The 17,431-nt window shown below is 38.2% G+C and overlaps 3 protein-coding genes across 8 annotated transcripts in view; 2 read left to right on the top strand and 1 right to left on the bottom strand.

Annotated features, from left to right (window-relative positions):
• LOC139961837 (uncharacterized) overlaps positions 1-17,431 on the bottom strand; it is a 249,171-nt gene that overhangs the window by 117,364 nt on the left and 114,376 nt on the right. The gene's annotated exons all lie outside the window — the stretch shown is intronic.
• LOC139961848 (uncharacterized) overlaps positions 1-17,431 on the top strand; it is a 62,954-nt gene that overhangs the window by 27,207 nt on the left and 18,316 nt on the right. The window contains exons 7-11 of the mRNA XM_071961425.1: positions 931-1,072; positions 3,067-3,174; positions 4,356-4,390; positions 14,959-15,008; positions 17,205-17,337. Coding sequence (XP_071817526.1) covers positions 931-1,072; positions 3,067-3,174; positions 4,356-4,390; positions 14,959-15,008; positions 17,205-17,337 — 468 coding nt within the window. The remainder of the gene's footprint in view (positions 1-930; positions 1,073-3,066; positions 3,175-4,355; positions 4,391-14,958; positions 15,009-17,204; positions 17,338-17,431) is intronic.
• LOC139961846 (52 kDa repressor of the inhibitor of the protein kinase-like) lies at positions 6,205-12,779 on the top strand. Its single transcript, XM_071961418.1, has 9 exons — positions 6,205-7,292; positions 8,591-8,877; positions 9,462-9,821; positions 10,328-10,600; positions 10,800-11,027; positions 11,154-11,297; positions 11,557-11,714; positions 11,868-12,047; positions 12,631-12,779. The coding sequence occupies exons 2-9, from the start codon at positions 8,835-8,837 to the stop codon at positions 12,664-12,666; spliced, it is 1,422 nt and encodes a 473-aa protein (XP_071817519.1). The 5' UTR covers positions 6,205-7,292; positions 8,591-8,834; the 3' UTR covers positions 12,667-12,779.

Raw genomic sequence — 17,431 nt, 5'->3', positions numbered from 1 at the left:
ATATTTAGACAAAGTTTAACCTTGAAACAAACCTTGATTCTCTACAAAATTTGAATTAAATTAGCGTTCTGCTCTAAATCTCACCACATTATCCACCAGAAGACTAAGAGGAGATTTAATTAAAGCTTTTAAAATTATGAAAGGTTACGTAAAAGCTAGCCCTCAATTATAGTTTGAATTTAGCGACATCTCTTTTACTAGAGGCCATTCAATGCAACTGTGCGCAAAATATTCAAAATTGAATGTACGCAGACATTTTTTTTCGGTCAGGGTAGTATCTGAATGGAATGCCCTTCCACAGTCTGCCATTGATGCTACCAGTATTAATCAGTTCAAGGGACTTTTGGACAGACATCTGCAATGTAGGGGAGTTACAAGAGCTGAGCTCTCTCTCCCTTCTTCATCCCACACTACATCTGTCTAGTGATGAGGCGTGGGATACAGGTGAATACAGGTGAATCTGCGATACCAAATTGAGAGTTGCAAATCTGTGTATCTGACTTCTCTTTACACATTCACAGGTTCGCTGACTTTGTGTGTTTGTGAGTTTGTGTGTGTGATCAGGGTTTAATGCTTAAGTTCTTCAGAGGCAAATTTGTAAATGACAAGTAAAAGTGGAATTGACAATCTAAACATCCTGGTGAAATTTCCATTCAGTTCCTACATGTGTGGCATCAAAGTATTAATTTAGTGAATCCCAAAGGTACAGAAACTCATTTGAAACACTATCCATGAGATGATCAAGTACAAACAGTTACACTAGCATAGACATCAAGCCTTCTCCTTTCGATGAGTCTTCAGAGAATTATGAGGCAGGCATTCCTGGTTGCAATGGGGAGTGCCATGTAATGTCCCCATTGGTATATGTATTGATAAACTTTCTTAATTGTTTCACTTAAATGGTTTTGATTTATAAATTGATATCTGCAGATGGTTTACTCGTGATTGCAAAGCCACCCGGGGTGTCAGTTAACACAGGAAGAACGGACGCTGTCTCAGTCACTGAAGTCGTACCTCAACTAGCGGAGGCTTGTAATCTACCTTTTCTGGAGATAATCAAAGCGCCAGAGAAGTTAGTATCATGTTCTTTTATCTCCTCTTAGTTGATGCCAAAAGTTGTTATGTAGTAGATAGGTTTGTCTTTGTTCTTTCAGTATTCCCTGTGATTTTATGCAGAGACCATGAGCAAAGCTGTAGGCGTTAATGTATGTAGTTAAACTTGGTTGGCACTAACAATTAAATTGAAGTTACTTATAATGATGGTTTTATGTATAGTACCATTTGGAATAGTCTTTCTAATAGCACACCCCTCCAAAGTCAGTCGGACGTAAATAGTAAACGAATAGTAAATAATGTGCTAACAAAACATAAAATTAAAGCAGATGTTAACCCTGGGGTTTTGCGGTGACTTCATAGTAGAGATTACTATTCTTATACCCTCTGTCAAATTACTTGTCAAAACTACCTTTCCCCAAAATTCTAGGAATTTTCTAACTATATTTACAAACCTACTGTACTGTGTTGGCAGCCATTATGTAACAAAGAGAACTTCAAAAATGACATCAGCGAGCCACATCGTAAGTTAAACAATTCCCCTCTCTACATATGAATTGTACACTCGCTCTCGGAGATTGTTCAGAAGTTGGTGCGCAGTGCCAAGCATTCTGTTGTGTAAACAGGAGAGGGGCAGAAGGAACAGGGAAGGGAAAACGATATTATGTTATTCCTGACAAAAAAAGATTTCCAGAGAAAAGAGAATGTACAAAAGCACCAGACTTGACCCTCTGTAGCAGAACTGTCCGCAGTTCTAGCATCATAGAGTAACTGCCAATGTCGGCCACATATGCGATCTGTTTAGCAAGCTTTAGGTCTCGTTGTCTCAGTTCCTCCACTGTGTATTCATTCTCGTATTGATAGCAGTCAAGTCCAAATGCATCCATGTTCTCTTTCTTCCAAAGTTCTCGAGCCCGGAAAGTGTTTTGGAAGAAAATTTGACTACATATTGCCTTAGTTATGATTAACGGCGCATAGGAAATGTATGTGTTGAGATGTGGCTCGCTTACTTACGAAACAAGAGGGAACTCGAATTAATAAAGCATGGCGAATGCCATGGGTGACAATTTGGGCTATTTTTAAGGTTGAAAGAAATGTTTCAAGTATTCGTGTCGCTTCTGTTTGAAAGAGCTTACTGAAAAACGGTATTCTCCAAGCAGACAAGTCTAGGGTATATTTCTCCTTTAAACAAAAGTCTTTGACCAATTAACTGTGAGGTTCTTAAAGAGGCGGTAACATAAGTTGTAAGTTATTGACAATTATTAAGGAATGTTACCGACCCTGTCATATTCACACAACATCTAAATTTGATGGTAAAAGAAAATTTGAGTTCATGACTAAACCATTTGGCTGAATTTGCCAGATTAAGCCAAAGGTCTTGCTGGAATTCCTGCCAGATTTATCAGAGTTTGGAAATTATTACAATCCCACATTTTTTTTGTTCTGAGACATTTATTCATCTGTTATGACTCATAGGACCATATATATCAAGTAGCCTTTAATTTTCATTGCTGTTTCTTTTGTAGTTGGGATTTTAGTCAGGTTTTTGTTTCTTCTCATGAAGGTGGCTTGACCTAATCCTTTCACCATCAAAATGCATGTCCCACTCCAGTAGTTTTAATTTTCTATATATGAATTGTGGCCAATATGAAAATTGTTCCACGGAATTTGTCTAGAACATTTTCTGAAAGTTAAAAACTCATTCAATTCTCTGTCTATCATTGCCTAGCAAACCATTCCCTTGAAAAATAATTTAAAGTTGCTATATTTGGAGTTCTTCCATTCATTGTATTAACTGGGAACATACCCAGGCAATTGGGTTACATTTGATTACATGGAAACCAGCATGATGAAGATACACTTTAATATAAAATTTTAATCTGAGTTCATGGCTTTAGATTTGTTGCGATTAATTCAGGCTGACGGAGCAAGTTTTATATATAAACATATTTAAACAAGAAAATGATTTTATTTCGGCTAGCAATTATTCTTTTCTTGTTTCTCCCTCTACAGAGAAAGCTCTGGATCTCTTCTTATGGCTACCGACATAGACAAGCTAAATGAGTTGAGGAATAGCTGGCAAATAGCTGGAGTAAACCATTCCATCAGAAGGAAATTCCTGTAAGTTTTTTTGTATGCAGGATTTGCAGTATTAATTAATACACTTGTTTATTTGCTGTACAATTCATGACAAAATAGATTTAAATTAAAGATGATTATTGTAAAATCCATATTGTAATATCCCAAGAGACTTTTAAAATTACAAGTTTCTATGGTTTTTTCACAAGTAGGGATGCCCCAGCAAATGGCATTTCAAATCTGGCCAAATATCAGATTTGCCAGAATCAGCCAAAGATCTTGCTGGAACTCCTGTTGTCTGTTGTATCGAAGTTTGGAAATCAACATAATCCAACATTCTGAATTTTCTGCATTTTAAGGATTTTTTTTACAGAATCCGACATCCGGCTGGATTTAATATTGGGGTACATGTTATTAACTATAACCTAATAACTTGTTTTGCCAGGAGTCACAGGTTTACAAATTTTGAGGGTGACTACCACTTACGCTAAATATTGCAATATGCCACAAAACTGACGAAAAAATGCTAGTGTTCTGTATAACAGAACAGACATTTTGGAAAATGTATCACTTTATTATACACAACAACCATTAAACAGCAAATAGTTATGTTTCTGTGAGAATGACAATTTTTGTATGAAGAACACCCTCTCACAATCTCTCACTATTTAATTCTCCTTGAGAATTGTTAACATGCACCATGGAAATGTAAGATGGCACTCTTTGCCAATAGAAAGAACTCCTGCTTAAAAAGCACAAAATTAATTTTGATATGTTGTAGACTGTCAAACAACACTTTGAACCTTTGGGATCTCACCCATTAAACATCGAAGGCTCGTCAGTTAAAGTGGCTGGACTACTCAGTCTAACACAACAGACTGCTAGGTCAGCTCCTCAGATTACACCTACAAGCTTTTGCCAGTCATGATCACTTTTCAATGAGTTTGGTTTGGAAAGAAGCTTTGTCATTTCTTCCTTATCACATATTGCCTAATGCTCTCCATTTAATTTGTAACTTGTGTTAGTATATTCTCTTCCTTTGTACATATTTATGTCAAAACACTGGGATAAGAAGTATCAAAAGTTAAAGAATATTTAAAGTATGACACCAAGGGATATCATCATTCTGAATTAACTTCTTTGTCTAATATTAATTAAGAAAACTTGAAACTTTTGAGAAATTCTGCACAAGTACACGTAATGTCTTTCTATTTCTACCTTAGAGCTGTAACAATTGGAATCCCGGAACCTGAGGCAGGTAGGAACAATTATCTTTTTGGAGGGTTTAACCAATGAAATGGAAAAATAATGAAGTGTAAGACCAGTGGAGTGAATCACTGAAATTGTCTCGTTCTCTGTTATTGTTTCGGTCGAGATGAAAGCATGCGTCCGATTACTGTTTTCATCTCGACCAAAACAATTACAAAGATCTTTGATTTGGTTTGAAATCTTTTAATTTGGTTTGTTCCCCCCTTCCGTTTGGTTCCACCTTTGATTTGGAACTTGATCTCTGCGAATGGCCGAAAAAAAATTGAGGGAAAAGTGATTATTAATCTTCAACCGTACTGAAGTAAAACTGTTTGGACCGTTGAGATTGAATGCATAATGTGACTTTAAAGGGAAATATACCAGTGACAAGCAATGTAACACTTACATGAAGAGAAAATCATTGGACACTGTCAGAGTCAAATCTGCATCTGAGAATCTTGTACTTATTATCTCAAAGTGTGGTTGAATGTTTACCTATTTGACTGTCTGAAGGTTTCTCTACCCTCGGAAGTGTGTGACCGCAGGCAGTCTCAGTCTGTGATGTCAGTGTGGTAGACGTTCTTGAAAAGATTTACTTATGAGGCTATTATGATCTCTTCTAAGGCTCTCATTCCTCCTCCTTGGTTTATCCCTGAAACTTGTTACATTTCTTTGACTGGCTGACGGTTTCTCTACCCTCGGAAGTGTATCACAGCTGGCTGTCTCAGTCTGTGATATCAGTGTGGTAGATGTTCTTAAAACATTACATTAGGAGGCTATTATGATCTCTTCTGAGGCTCTCATAATCGTTTCCTTGGTTTATCCCTGAAACTTGATACATTTTGAATGTTTCAATTGGCAATCAGTGTTCGCTGTAGTTATAGAAGCTCATCAAAATGTAATGCTTTTGTCGGAATGTTATTTTCCTCTGCGGCTAAATGATTGATGTACTTTTAAGAAAAGCAAAAGCATTTCCAGCTCAATTGACTTGATGACTATGCAGGCGCGTATCCAGGGGGGGGGGGCGTTGGGGGCGCGCCCCCGGTTAAGAAAAAGAGGAGAAAAAAAAAGAAGAAAAAAGGGAAAAAAGAGGGAGAGAGAAGAGAGGAAAAGGAGGGGAAGGGAGGAAGGAAGGAAAAAAGAAAAGAAGAAAGAGAGAAAAAGGAGGGAGTAGAAGAAAAATGCAAAGACACCGGGAAGAGAAAGAGAAACAGTGACATAATAACAGCGATGATCCCAATTATATACACAGGGTAGCCAGTGACGGATCGAGGATTTTGGTGAGGAGGTGCGCCTCACTCTACTACTTAAAACGACAACTCCATTTTTGACGTTTCCATTTTACTCTCTCAATATAGTATATATATATATATATATATATATATATATATATATACATATATATACATATATATATATATATATATATATATATATATATATATATATATATTAGTTGTCAGGTGATCGCCTCAACGCGTGAAACTCTGAGTCTCAACATATACCTATATGTATAGTATATATATATATATATACACATAAATATATAGTATTTATATATATATATATATAAATATATATATATATATATACATATATATATATATATATATATATATATAGTATATATGGTCTATCATAACATGTGTGTGGGTATGGACGCTTTAAACAATTGTGCTATGAAACCAACTGTGGCTGGTCTCGAACTCGGCCGAGTCGTCAGGGAACATGACGCACATAAATTGAGCACATCTCCTGTGAATATCATGTAGTGGAACCAAGGTCGTATCATGGGGGGGGGCGGACGCACCCAACACTAATTGAGATTGTTCCCATCTGCATGAAAACGCGCGCCGGCAATCCTACACCCCAACGCTACGCCCCACCCTTCTAATCGCTTCCCGATGAGTTACGAAACTTAATAAATGAGTTTCGCCCGTAGTATACCAAGACCTTGACAAAATCCGGCAATACACCACTTCATCGATAACAAGTGATCGGGTTGTGTATTAGTGACGGCTTGAGGTCGTGCACTGACCTACATGCAGCTGTATAACCACTCCCGATTTTGCAATTTCCCAAGATCTGGCCCCAATAATCCCAAAGACACTGTACTGTATGAATATCTAGCGATATCTAGGGATGAAAATCCTAGACATACCACGAAAAGACATACCACCAATTTCCAAGATCTTGGGGAAAAGTCCCAAGGAGTGGTCACACTGCCTACATTTCATTGGGCGCGAAATATTACGGTAATTTTGAGCAAACTGCAGGAAACTTTGAAAACATGTGAGGCGTTGAACATCGGTTGAATCACCTGTTAGTAACTATAACACAATGGCATCCAAGAAGAGATCAGTAAGTTATTTACTCCACTGGTGTATTAGGCCTACTCAATTTTATTTGATATGCAGCTATCAAAGCAACTGTGAAAGCAACATTATGGCAACATTGATACATTTTACACACATTATTCCTGAGGTTGCTTCCGTGGGAATTTGCATATGCAATCGAATAGGCCCACACTGTAGCCCTAGCATAAGGACGTAGGCCCATATTCGTACCAGTTATAAGCGCCTAGCTCGCATTGCTATACAGTTACTATAAATAACCCATTAGCCGTCAGTTTTCATTAAAGGCTAGCCTACTTAGACTAACGTTAGGCTATGTAAAGCCCATTGCCACACATAGCTTATGCTAAACATTACAAACTAAGACTTAGCTAACCAATTGCCCCCAAAAAACGATATGTGTCTAGGGCAGGGTCCTAATGAAAATTTCATTGATCTCAGTATTTCGTAATTTTTTGAAACTTGTTCCGAATTAGTTCCAATTTCCCGAATGTCGGGCAAATCCCTTGGAAGTGGAAACACTGGCCTGTACGGTACAATTTGCACCAAAGGCCGTGGGTAAGTTAGGTAGTTGGTTACTCATATATTTATACACAAATAAAATGTAGATCGTACTGAGCAAGTCATTGTAAAATTTTGTCAACTATTAAATGAGAGAAATGTGTGTTTTTCGCGAAGACAATATTATTTGAATTGATAAAACAAATATATTTCAAGTCATGTCATTTACATAGCCAAATATTCATTTCAGTGATATACATAAACATATCTGTGGAAATGTCACTGGCGTAGTAATATACTTCTAGGTTCATTCATGAAGTGCGGCCCGTGTTTGTTTATGTGTGGTAGTCATAGTAACATGTCGTAATCTTTGAAGGACAGCCTATATAGGCAAACCCCAGAGTTATAAAACTTGTGGGCGTAAATAATCCGCTCCTCCCGACTTGTACGTAATAGGTCGGGATTGGGCTTCTAAGGGAATGTAGTTAGCATGCATTTCCCGGTTTTCCCGCCATTTAGGGTCAATTTAAGGGGGGGGCACGTTTAACTCCTTAACCCTCCCTCCTTCAAAAGAAAAAATATTATTTCATTGAACTCTTATTGAAATTCTAATAGGTGAAAATCTTTCAAAGCGGCCATACAATTGTTAGGAGCTTCCCCAAAATCGGTATGTATCATATCGCAATATCCCATTGACTTGTACAGCTACGGTAATATATTTTTTTCGTAATAGGCTATATTTTGTCCATTTCGATGGACTACAGTTGTGCTAAAAATGCTACAAAGTTAATTGGCACCAGCATACAACAAAATGATCAGCTACAGCATTATGCAAGTGGCAATACTGCATCATCTGAACTTCCCTAAACTTGGTTAATATTTTGAAACACATCGACCGCAGTGACATTGCGAGAACGCATTGCGATGTTAGTCGTTATGACAGTTTGTTATACCAGGTGCGCTATTGTTACGATGACATCAATGCTGAAAGCCGGTACGGTGTGGTGATGAAACATATATATCAGATTACTGCCGCCGAAACCTCCTCTCTTCCAAACTGGCATTGGTGAACGTGAGAAAGAATGGACTATGCACGACGAAGTACAACGTTACCTGCCTGCCTCCTGTTTCGGCCCCTCTTCCTTTCAGCTTTCGAACCTACATTCATCCTATCATGTTGGCTTCGATTGAATCGGATGCCGTATTTATTCCAAATTCGATAGAACAACATTTTTCATTCCCAACGCCGTGTTTTTGTATGCATTTTGTCGATATTGAAAAGGAGGCCAATCATTTTTTTTCCATATTGAGCAATAACTCATTATTCAAACAATATCATCTCACAATTCTTTCAGGTGCCTGCAAGGAAGAATCGTAAAAAGGAGGGTGATAACTATAGCATTCTCAACTTTTTGCCCTACAAGAAGCAACGCACCAAGAGTGAGAGAGATCGTCTGCAAGAGAATGCAGCCACTCTTGGCATGCAAATCATGTATGACATTCCCGGAGACGGCTCTTGTTTCTTCCATGCATGGTTGCGCAGTGTCCTAAGTTGGGTATAAACAAGTATACCGGCAACCAGTCGCCTGCTGAACAGGCATGCCTTCTGAGACGAGATGTAGTGGCGTTCGTTCAGTATTTGGTAAGGGTACAATAAACTGTAAACTTATTCTGAAACAAGGGTGGCGGAACCGGGGGGGGCACAGGGGGCACGTGCCCCCCACTTTTCCTCAGGTTAATAATGTGCCCTTTTCCTACATAAAAATTGTACTCTCGATCACCTTATTAGGTCAGCATAGGCGTAGGAGCCCAATTTGATTTGGGTGGCTGTAACGACTCGCCCGAAATATATAACCAACATTTTGCCGCGCGCTCTGCGCGCGTTCAACGTCTTAATGTGCATGTCATGTGCCAATAACATACAATCGTTTGCGGTGTTATTACCCTTTCATATTATTTTTAATTATTGGGGAAGTCGTTACAATAATAATGATAATAATAATATCATAATTTCCAAAAATGCATTGCTATATTACATTGTGACTTTGTAATAAGCAGAAGCTATTTATAGCCTACTATTGATAATGAGTATATATAGTTTTAATATCCCATAACCTACCCCATCCTTTGGTATTTTGACATATTTCATTTGCTAATATGCATGTATTGATTGCGTGTGCAGGGACTTGGACTTTATAATGATTTCACCTCATTTTGTCTCAAAAGAAAACTTGTTTCCAAATTACGTCAACTTCAACTGGAAGGGAAAGGGTAACAGCACAAAATTCCAAGCAATGAAGAACATCTCCACACCCAGCGCCACCTATGTATTTCCCCTACACCAGAGTGGAACCTGCAACAGAAGGTTCAAATGGGAATGGTTGGAGAACTACCCAGGTCTTGCATACAGTGCCAAAGAGGATGCAGCTTTCTGCAGATATTGTGTGTTCTTTCCGCGGCCTGGCAGTAACGTATCGTCGTCCAGGCTTATGGTTACCAGACCATTCAGGGACTTGAAGAAAGCGACGGAAAAATTCACTGCGCATTTCTTTGGTATACAAAGAGACAGCAGCAAGAGAGGGGCAGGTAACTGACTTCATGTACTTACTGAGAGGGATGGAGTCACTCACTCTCATAAAAATAATGTTTATAATTATATAGCGCAAATTCACATCCTATCGAATGCGTATACATTACCCCTGGTCATCGGTACAGCTTGCAAGACCCACAAACCCGGTCAATGTACACCCAAGAGGTGCAACCATACACGTTTCACCTCGCAAGTCCCAATTTTCACATGGATAGAGTAAGGAAATCGAGATAAAGCACTCATAACCCAACAAACGTGGTGCCAGACTGATAGGAATCGCAAGCCTTAATCCATTTGCTACCAAGTCCGTCCATGCATTCCAATACAGGAGATGTAATTGGAAAGTTATAGGCTAAACAGATACGCAAATATCTGGTCTCCTTTATTTTAGCACAAAAGGAATATCATTCTGAAAACTAAATAAATATCTGCACTTTGAATATCCCTGCAAAACTACCCATTGCATATGGCTACTCATGATATCATTTTCCATTTTTTGTAGGGTATGAATTGCATTGTATGTGCCAAGAGTCGTGGCTTTCCTTCCGCTCCATGATTGAACACCAGACTGGAGATGTCTCAGAACAGCGGGACAGGCAGGCAGTAGAGACCAGTGCAAGGGATAGGAAAGTGCTGCTTTCGATACTAGATGTTGTTGTCACTCTGGGGAGACAAGGCCTAGCGTTCAGAGGCCATCGGGATAGCCGGACAGACCGCTTTAATCAAGGAAACAATATGGGGAACTTCTACAAGATTCTCCAGATGCGTGCTCGAAGTAAGTGAATGCTGATGTATCTTGTTCCAAACTCAAGCTTTTGGACCACGCCACCAGTCAAACTTTTTCACTTCAGACATAAAATTCAAAGTCAATATAAGATGACTCACTTCCGATATTTGTTCCCGTCATTAAATAATCCATAATTGTCTTCAACTTTGCGTAAAACAACATATTTCTCTGCATCATGTTTTTGAAGGTGGAGATGATGTTCTTCAAGAACATTTAGACAAGCACGCTAAGAATGCAAGCATGATATCTTGTGTAATACCGAATGAGCTCATCTCTATTTGCGGCGACCAAGTGAGGTTGGGAATTCTGCAGGAGGTGCAAGGGGCCAAATTTTTCTCTATAATCATCGATGAAGTGGCAGATATGTCGCGAAAAGAGCAACTGTCCATCGTTCTCCACATCGTAGACTCCAACCGTAAGTATAACATGTAGGTTAGTATGGGTATCTAAAAATAAAATAAAAGTTAAGGCTATTTTGATGCAGAGTAGAGTAGTGTCCATTCCCATAACTAGTATCAGTTTATCCTCCATTTCACCACAGTTGACATCAGGGAAGACTTCATTGCTTATATCAACGTGACAGGCCAGATGACCGGAGCAGAGCTCATGGTAGCCATCGACACTGAGATGGGCAGGTGCAACTTAAGCATGCACGATGCTAGGGGAATTTGCGCTGATGATGCAGGTACGTAGTTTGTTTCTACATACGTAACATTACGGGTGTTACAAACAAAATAGAGACAGAGAAAGATGTATGAAATACGATTAAAGATATTGAACGTGGCTCCAAGCATAACATCAGCCCATAATCCACAATATCACAATAACCAACAACATACACCATAAGCTCCATTTTACGATCACTGATGTTCTGCGTCACTCGCGGTTCCATGCGCACAGTTGCCTCATTAATGTTGAAGCTCCATTTCCCCCTATATTTGCAGGCAATATGAGAGGCCAGTACGGAGGTTGCGGTCCCCGCATTAAACGCAAGTACCCCAAATGTGCGTACTTATGGTGTACTTCCCACCAACTGAACCGGGTGATAGTTTCATCAACCAAGGTACTACTCATCCAGAATATGATGACAACTGCTGATAAGGTATTTGCAGGTTTAACTTAGCCGTAGAATGGCTATGGGCTTTTGACATGTAATTCGAAACGTTTGACTGCTCTATACAACAGTTCTGCATGATAAAAACGTTTTAATCGTCATACGATCGTCCTTAAATACTTTTATTTTAATTCACTATAGATTGCTAAGTATTTCTACAACTCCCCTGGGAACCAGAAGAAGTTGGAAGAAGTCATCGATGACCCTCTGGTGGTGGATACGCCGAGTGAAACATCAAAGAGGAAACTCAAGCTGATGTGCCGCACAAGATGGGTTGAGCGTCACAAGGCATTTGAGACACACTTGGACCTATTTCCCTATGTAAGTATATTTTGTGGCAGTAATCTCCCCACTTAAGTGAAGTTGTCTCCTTACAAAATGTTGCCATGTGACGTGTGCGTAAATATGTCGTGGATGATTTATGGTGATCATGACACTCTCAGCCATAACGTCGGACACGACATTCAACAGGGAAGCAAGAGGGGATGCACAGGCGTTTCTGCATGGAGTGACAAACTTCTCCTACATTGTTACTCTCATCTGACAACGAGCGTCGTGGGGTACTTGAAACAGCTCAGTGTGGGGTTACAAGCATGCTCCCTGGACATAACCTCCGCAATGATGCAAATCAACCTGGTCAAAACCACAATCCAACAGGTGAATCTCCACAATAATTAAAGTTGTACTCAAAGAAGCCTACACATGATCTGTACGAAAGGAAGATACCGTTGATGTTAATGCGACATTCATTCTTCAACTACTTGTTACAAAGGATTATAGATTTGTATGTCATTGAGATCTGAATGATATATCTGGACTGAAATATAATGATGTCAAATTAGTGCCCAGGTATAATAATGCAAGCTACGTCCTAACTTATGCTTTTCTTGATCCATTGGTGAAGGTCTGTAACGATGTCGACACATACCACGACATGTGATATTCGGACGCGATTGAACTTGCCCAAGAAGGTGGACGTTCAAAAGTCGAGGCCGAGTGTGATCGGGCGCCAAACGCAGTGCGACAACCCCAGATGCGACAGCCCGACTGAGTATTTCAAGACTACTGCCACTATTCCCTTTCTGGATCACCTCCTGACAGAAATAAACGAGAGGTTCGTATTAAGTGTGCAATAGTGGTGTTTTTCACATATGCAATAACCCACACTATGTATAATCTTCATGCTTTTTACCATGCCACCAATGCTCATTTCTTTTCTTTTGCTGGTATGCCCCATTACAAAAAAGAGCATTGGAAGCTTTCTTTCTTGTGCCATCGATCTGTATTGAGGGCAACCACTCACTGACGCCAGCTGACCTCAATTACTTTCATGACGACCTCTCATCCCCAAGAACCCTGCAACATGAAATGGACATGTGGATTGTGAGTCATCGTTTCCCATATTAAAGCTTTCGGAGACATGAATAATATTAACCTGTCTGACAATCGATGCATTATATGATTTACATCGTAATGCAATATTCTTGTTTCGACGTGGTATTAACATACATTTTATTGTACCGAATATGTCTACTGGAAACAGCAGCGGATTGCAGAAGTGCCTACAACCATCCACCAAGCTCTTAAGACAAGCTCAAAGCTGAAGATGACATTTCCGAACGTTACGACAGTGCTTCACATAGCTGCAACACTACCGATAACGAGTTGCAAGTGTGAGCGTTCGTTCAGCTCTCTTCAACGACTAAAAACATTCAACAGGTTGGTCAGTTTCGTTGAATTGCAATGACATAAAATGTTTATGGACACTGTATGGCAAATGAAGATTGGTTTGTGAAGATCACACTTCTTAATACACGGAATAAAAATACCAATGTCCTTATCTTTCAGAACAACTATGGGAGAAGATAGACTGAAGGGCCTTGCACTGATGGTTATCCATCGCCACCGTAACATCAACCTGGAGGCAGCCGCTAACGCATTCGTGAACACAAAACCAAGGCGTTTGCAGTTCGCTAACTTTCTGTCAAACTGAAGGCAGAATGGATAGAGAATCGAAGCCTTCAGTGTGTATAATGAACTTGAAACTGTGCGTCTTTCTTAATGAACACAATACTGGGCATTGCACAATAAACTGATTACAATTATTTATTTCAGTCTCATTTCAATTATTCGAATTTGTAAAGCAAACAGCAGATATCACATCATATCAGTGAGCATGAAAATGGCGTTCCATGGTGAACAACCTCCGAACTGTCTATGTGTGTAGTGTTCGGTTTCGGAAACATCTGGTATTTGTTTCATTTCCTTCAACAAAGTTGTAATATTTTGTATAATTAATATTTGTATGGAAAAAAAAACGATTGGGAAATACTTGGTTGTCAGGCAAAAGTGAACATCTAGTTGGTCATTTTCAAGCCCGAAATGTGCCGTTTCCGGTGATCTGGGGGGGTGTCAAGACCAAAAATTTTCTTGTACGCTCCGCGCCAACTGATGGTGGGGCTCCGCTTAGATAGTAATTCGCGCCCCCCGGGTAAGAAAATCCTGGATACGCGCCTGCTATGTAGCCAGATGTATTCACTAAGTATCCCCAAATTTGCAAAAATGTTATGATAAGATGGTGGTTTGCTCCTAAAGATGCAAAATTTGTCAATTCACAAGATAGCTGTTTCTAATGGTTCTGGTTATGTAATTTTATTTTTAACATTATTTTTTCAAGTCTTTTTGTCTTGCATATTAAGTAACATTGAGACACTGGAAAAGTCCAAATAGTGAGAAAATAGGAATTCTGTACTTTTTGGGAGAAAATAATATCTTCCATTACATATATATATATTGTATGACGGTTGCTAAGTCTATGCCTCTTCTAAAGTTTATAGTTTCTGGTGAATGATAGTGTGTGACTGTGTCCTTTGTTTAATAAACTTTAAATCAAAATAAAACAAAACAGTTAGCAAACTGCTTATCCACTAAAGAGCCTGTGTAAAGAGAATGTGTAAAAGTCAGTTGGCCTGACGTTTCGATCGGCAGGATCTTCTTCTGAGGCTGAATGAAGAAGGAAGGCCATTCACCCTCTGAAGAAGATCCTGCTAGGATCGAAACGTCAGGCCAACTTACTTTTACACATTTCATAAACTTTATTTAACTACAGAGCAGGTATCATTAAATGAGGAAATAATAATATTTCTAGCCAATTTTATCAGAGTAGACAACAAACTATTTTATTTTTCTCTCAAGTAATTTATGCTTTTAATTTCATTTCTATCATATTAAGGTACCATATGTCAAGCCCTCAAGAATGTATCCATTGGAGACCATCTCTTGGTAAGTTAAACAATCTTTCATTTGTTTATTAACACAGTGCCTTTTGACGGAGAGTTTTGATGAGTCAACTTCAGTGTGTTCTCATGTGACATCATTCTGCCCATTGTAATTATCAAAAGTGCTCTCTGAGTTGATCCTGATCAATTTTAAGATCCTATAAATCAATAATAAAATCTGGGAACGATGTTCTCCATCAGCTAGACTAGTGAAGTGTCAATTATCAAATGATGAAAAAATTGTCAAAATGTGAAATGTGAAAAATGTGAATGTTGACTTAGCTGTAAATGTACAGAGGAATTGAAAACTCTCTTCACCATTTTCTGTACAGACCCAAGTATCAAGTTCTTCAGTCTAGCTATGCGGAAAACTTGGTTGCCCTCATGTAGTTTCTAAGTTACCTAGTTTTTTTCAAGTACAAGATTTTACAGCCAGAAATGACTGTTTGAAGAAATCTATTTTGAAAAAAAGAGGTGAACAATGCACGGAAGTATATTCATTTATACTAAACATTTTGTGCGTAAACTGTGAGTTCAGTTACAAACCCATCAAACACAAACTTTAAGAACTGTACATTCGTGTAATCAGACTCTGTAAACGGATTTGACATTGTTCGTATAATTATCGCTAGAGGGCGTTTATTTTGAGACATTTAAAAGCGATGCTCCGTGTAGTCATGGTGGAAGCTAAATAATCCTTTATAGATTACACTTCAACCTTGGATGGGAATATAATTAGCAACGATTAAGATGCAACACAAGGACAAATAATAATAAGCAGTGAGTCGTTTTATCTTACAAATGATATCTGACCAGAATCATTAATGAGGTGTTGCAACGGACATTTCCAAACCTCATAAAGGTTTGTTGTTTCTACTAGTTAGCTGTGATCGCAGTAGCTTTTGTCGTGATTATACACTTATTAAAATTGTGGAAATTCCCCACAAAAGCCCAAGAACAGATAAAACTGCAACCTTCTGGCCCTGTGCACCCTGCCAAATACATTTCTAAAAGGCTAAAAGCTATATCAAACATAAATTATTCATACACATTGAAATAAAACTTGTTTATAGGTACGCATACAGTAATTCAGTCAATCAGTGAATGTTGTTGTAAGAGAGAAAGGATCAAAGCTTGTATAAACAAACTTTTGTAAATAAATGTTGACACATTTATGTAATTAATGGACGACTGTATTTACACAACTATAACAAGACATTTGTTTTGATGGTACAGTTTGACCCAGTTCGTATCATATCTGTTCATTATGGGATGTCATTTGTACAGATTTGTAGGAGTGTCACCGCACAAGTCTCACTTTTATAACATGAAAATGAAATGCCAAAAGTGTGTGTCTACTCTATTTGAATGTGTAACCCATGGTAACAGAATACGTTACTATACAGTATAAACTGTGGTATCAATGATGTTCATAGCCTCAATTTCAATTTTCAATTTCTTTATTCCAGTATAAACGATAACATTTATAAATAGGACACATAAAAGATGATACATAAAAGACGTAAACATGTACAAAAATGAAAGCATGAAACAAAAACAAGAAATAAGATAGAGGAATAGAAGTTTTAAAAGATTAAAGATTAAAAGGATTATAACAGAGATTCTAAGAACCCATTTTGAATATAAATGGCTGCTCTGTAGATAAAGGAGTTCTTAAAAAGCATAATTCTAAAAGATGGCAAGATAGTAGGATTACGTAGATTGTACTTGCTGGTTCTATTGCACAGAGAGATCAACTCGGAGTGAAGTGGGTGATCTTTAGAACTATGTATATTCTTAGCTAGTCTTATGAATTCATTTTTAGCAGCAGTGTTTACTTTACCAACAAGGCTTTCATACTCGAGATTAAATATTTTGGAGCAGTATTTCAAGAAACTTCTAATTCTTTTCTTGTCCTTTTCAAGTAGAAAGTGATACCAGACAGGAACTGCATACACAATCACTGGCAGAATTGATGAGCTGGATTGCTTCTAGTTCTTTCCAACTGACCAGACCACAGTAGCTCAAATATGCTACAGTTAGTCACTTTCTAAACATGTTGCCTGTGAGAGTAATTGTTTATTAAATATTGTTTGGCCTTTGCAACATCACTGTTTAAAATTTCAGGATTTTCTTTCTATTTATTGCTATTGTTTGGTATTGCTCATTTTCCATCTTTTATTTTTTTTTGTTCGGACAGACAGTTCCAGTTCGTAATGTTTCTCTGAAAAGCATTAAAAGTGGACATGCAAAGAAAGCCACCACTGAATACAGAGTTCTGTCCAAGAATGAGGACCTTAATTGTGCTCTATTAGAAATACAGGTAGATAAATGTAAGTATCATTTGTGACGAAGTTGTTAAAGCAGAGCAGGTCTGTCAGTATAAATATATATATATATATATATATATTTATATTTATATATATA

This window comes from Apostichopus japonicus, chromosome 20 (genome assembly GCF_037975245.1).
Source record: "Apostichopus japonicus isolate 1M-3 chromosome 20, ASM3797524v1, whole genome shotgun sequence".
Classification (NCBI taxonomy): domain Eukaryota; kingdom Metazoa; phylum Echinodermata; class Holothuroidea; order Aspidochirotida; family Stichopodidae; genus Apostichopus; species Apostichopus japonicus.
The sequence above is the reverse complement of the archived record's forward strand: the minus strand, read 5'-3'. Positions and strand labels throughout refer to the sequence as shown.